The sequence below is a fragment of the Ictalurus punctatus genome, unplaced genomic scaffold (assembly GCF_001660625.3).
Source record: "Ictalurus punctatus breed USDA103 unplaced genomic scaffold, Coco_2.0 Super-Scaffold_100056, whole genome shotgun sequence".
NCBI lineage: Eukaryota > Metazoa > Chordata > Actinopteri > Siluriformes > Ictaluridae > Ictalurus > Ictalurus punctatus.
The window spans coordinates 3,127,355-3,131,636 of record NW_026521088.1 but is presented as its reverse complement, the minus strand read 5'-3'; the positions used below and the strand labels follow the sequence as shown (position 1 = coordinate 3,131,636).

The 4,282-nt window shown below is 40.6% G+C and overlaps 1 protein-coding gene across 1 annotated transcript; it reads left to right on the top strand.

Moving 5' to 3' along the window:
• Nucleotides 1–389: 389 nt before the first annotated feature.
• LOC128630458 (heat shock factor protein 5) lies at nucleotides 390–3,555 on the top strand. Its single transcript, XM_053678963.1, has 3 exons — nucleotides 390–832; nucleotides 2,306–2,810; nucleotides 3,350–3,555. The coding sequence occupies exons 2-3, from the start codon at nucleotides 2,321–2,323 to the stop codon at nucleotides 3,514–3,516; spliced, it is 657 nt and encodes a 218-aa protein (XP_053534938.1). The 5' UTR covers nucleotides 390–832; nucleotides 2,306–2,320; the 3' UTR covers nucleotides 3,517–3,555.
• The last annotated feature ends 727 nt before the right edge of the window (nucleotides 3,556–4,282 follow it).

Below are 4,282 nucleotides of genomic sequence, written 5' to 3'. Positions count from 1 at the left end.
TTCTTTTGTCACGTCACATTTGATCAGTTCACGTCTCAAGTCTTCAGGCTCGAGGCATTCGTTCATCACGTGACTGCCCCATATTCTGAATGCAGTGGGGCTGTGAAGTGATGAACGAACGACTCGAACCAAAGTCTCCAGAGGTGAACTAATCATTTCTGTTTCCGGTACAGAACCTATGGGGATGTGGCTGCGCATGCGCGTTCAAAAATTAACGGATCACTCTCTGAGACAACTCGCTGTTCCCGAATCATATTAAAGATTCGTTCAAAATGAACGATTCCTTCACGAACGACACATCACTACGCAGTGCGCCAGCACTTAATTAAGTTCTCTCTCACAGTTTTTGCTCTTGTAACACCACGCACTTCCCGCTCTTTATTCTCGCATTCACATTAAAAAATAAAATAGATAAATAAACACTGAATGTGGTACACACACATATTTACATATTGTGATATTTAGCAATATCTCAATATATCTGAATATATGGCATTTCATAGGTATATACATGCACTACATATACATGTTTACATGGTAGTTTATTAATCAGAGTATTGTCTTAATCGGGTTAATAGTGGAGTATTGTTGTCCATGTAAACGCACTGATTGACTCCCTTCCATACAGACAGCAATACACGATGACATCAACACACGATGACATCACGACCTATGACATCAAATTCTAAATTACAAATTTGTTTTGATTCAAACCGGTCAGTGATCATTGTTGTCCACAAAACCTGTGAAGACGCACACAGCCCAACCAGGAGACCAAATTGTTGTGGAAATCATCAAAGAAACACTCACAGACCTCTGACGTCCTCTGAAGGTAAAAAAAAAAGGTTTATTACAGAAAGATGGTTAAAACAGGATAGAATGAAGCAGGATAGATTAATGAGAGCGCTCTGAAGCGCTTGTGCTGAACCACTACTGTAGATATGAAACGCAGAGCACGACACACTTTTGTGTACCGATCTAAGTGACATGACATGGCCTTCTTAGGCCTTATCCTCTGATGAGAATGAAACAGAACAAGAACAACACTATTACAAAGTAAAAATGAATCATTTCCCTCACAGGTGTACCCCTCCTGGTGCCCGATGCTCCAGCTTTCCCGACACCCAGTAGTAAAGCGGTATAGAAAATGGATATACATTTTATATTTCTCAATCAATCATTACAGTCTGTTAAGAACTCGGGAATTTCTATAATATCCACTGAAAAGTTAAAAGCGTACGGCACAGCATTGTTTTGTCATAGGTTGATATCATCACACCTGAGTGATGAGCCCACATACATAAAAAGAAAAAGAAAAACAGACAGCAATTCCATCAAAATTTTCCGGATTATGGGTTTACCATATTGTAGTGTTACAACCTGGAACCTGGAACTGACTTTTATATTAAAGTGGGGGATCAGTACACACTAAAATAATACGTAATACAATAAAAACACAATTTGTTAAAAATATTTACAAAACAAAACATTACTTAAACAACAAAAACATTACAGTTGTTATTTCATAAGTATTCATCCCCGTTGCTGTGAAAGCCCTAAGTTCGTTGGAGAGACACAAGGCCACAGCTTCACATTTTTGGATTGCTAATGAAGAGTTATATATTAGCACATTTTGTCATAATTTTTGGCCTAAAGTTTTTTTTTTCCTGCTTGAGGAATAACAGAGACCCCGCGGGCGGTACGTTTGCCGCTGCTGACCTAAACGTTCACCGTTTCTCCTACAAAATATGCAGAATAGCGTCGTCACTATTTTCCTATACACGTTAATACACCAAGACTTTACTTTGGGATCGAACGACGTCACAGGCACGGGTTACTCTGACTGGATAAATCCACGCGAGCTCATTGGATATTCATGAATTTGTCCGGCGCCTCCACCTGCCCAGTCTCCTGAATTTAAACGCTCGAGGCCGGTGCGTACGCGTAACGGTTCCTGACCAGTTTTAACGGCTCTGAGAAGCGATAAGGGATCAGAGAACTATCAAAAGGAACCACATAGCAGGTGTATGATCTCACATATGGGAAATATTTCACACGTGATCATGTGGCTCTTAGAAATTACTTTGGGTCTGTTTTTGTTTGAGTATTTAGGCTACGTCCAGGTTGCTTGACAGCTCTAACGGTCAATTTTGACAACATTAATGCTATAGCTTGTTATTGTTAGTGATTTTCAGCTGTTACTGAAGATGAATGTGTTATGTGTTAGCTAGCCACCTACTATCTAGTTAGTGCTAGAGAGTAATTGCTACATTCAGTCTCCTTTTTTTCTCCCTTCTGGCTACAGATCTTTTTAGCTGATATGGAAAACACTGATGCAACTTTTGGCACCTTCATCAACCCCAACTACTTCCCTGGAAAGTTGTGGCGTTTGGTGAACGATCCCCAGATTTGCTCAGTCTGGTGGGACGACAGCGGGGAAGGGATACTTGTTCATCAGGAAACATTCGAAGCCGAAGTGCTATTGTCCCAACCCACACATTTGTCTGAGTACTTCAGGACAACTGACTTCATAAGTTTCGTTCGCCAGCTGAACCTGTACGGCTTCAAAAAACAACGCACGAACATCTCGGACAAGCAGTCGTACAACTCTTCGATTAAAGCCCAACTGCACCATTTTCAAAACCCGTACTTCAAACGGGATAAGCCCGAGCTCCTGCTCGATATAAAGCGACGCACGCCTCTCAATAAGGCCAAGCTCGCCGGCTTAAAGGTGACGGGCAGGACGCCCAGACGTTTCTATCACGTGATGCAGAATTCAGCACAGGAAACCTCTGGCTTAATGAGAACAGGTTGGTAGTGTTTCAACAAGCAGATGAAAAGAATAGACAGAATATATTCATTCATTCACTTCAGTAACAACTTTAGCCTGGTCAGGGTCATGACGGATCCAGGGCCTATCCAGAGAAAACTGGGCACCCTGAATGGGACGCCAGTTCATCGCAAAGCACCGTGCGCACACACACATTAACACACTCGTTCACACATAGTGCCAATTTACCATAAACACTCCACTTATAACCTGGAACCTGGAAGAAACCCACCTCAACCCTAGTCCACAGGTTTCTCCACCACTGTGCGCATTCTTTAAATCTGGAAACATTCTAGCCCATGTCCTTCCAAAGACTGGATAGAGGAATCCATTAGCCTCAAAATAAAAAAAAAAGATTATGCATATATAGGAATGTGTAGAAAAAAAGAGAAAATAGACAAATATGATGAGAAAGCGTACGTCGTTTTGCTAGTACAGTGCCAGCTAGATAACTTTGCGGCCTCGGTCATCATCTGTAGTTTTAGTTTATCAACACTTGACTTGTCTCTGTCTGTTCAGGTTCAGTCTTGCTTGAACATCAGGGAACCCCTTACCACCATCCCTGTAATGTCCCTCAGCAGGAGCAGAGGAGCAACACACCTCATCACTCACAGTACGGGTTTTACACACCAGGTGATGATTTAATACATTTTGACCCCTTTATAATAGCTGTGAGCTCAGCCTGAATTAGTATAAGCATTCGATCTGCACGCTACTTTAGTAAATACAGTAGTATAGTGCAATAGTGCATTATTCTGACGTGTAGTTTAATTGTAGGCAATTTAGGATGAAGCCCAGTCCATTGATTCACAATTTCAGTGTTGGTGTTTCTATCTATCTATCTATCTATCTGTCTGTCTGTCATTCTATCTATCTATCTATCTTTCTGTCTGTCTATCTGTCTGTTGTTCTGTCTGTCTATCTATCTGTCTATCTATCTATCTATCTGTCTGTCTGTCTGTCTATCTATCTGTCTGTCTGTCTGTCTGTCTATCTATCTATCTATCTATCTATCTGTCTGTCTATCTATATTTTGTCCACTTTTAACAGATAAAAATGAAGATAACGATATCGATGTGATTCTGTGTTTTGATGTTAAACCTTCAGCGCATAATTCAGAGATTCAGAATCTTCTAGTGAGTCATTCTAACAACTGTTATATGTTTAATGCCTGAACAACGTAGTTCTAAAGTTAGAAAAGAAAATAAATGCTGTAAACAAAAATAAATAAAAGCCCACAACGTGCGCATGCCGGATTTCACTATCTATTAACAGCTAATAATATCTATCTAGCAGCTAATATTTTACTTGGATGTGTCCCCTTTCACCAGCTCAAACTTCTCAGCATAAAATTAAAAGGGCTGTGGGAGTGTACAGGAGCGGGGTATCAACACCATTACAGTCCAGTGTCACAACATGATTGTCCTTCATGTCATTAGTCTGTACCTATAA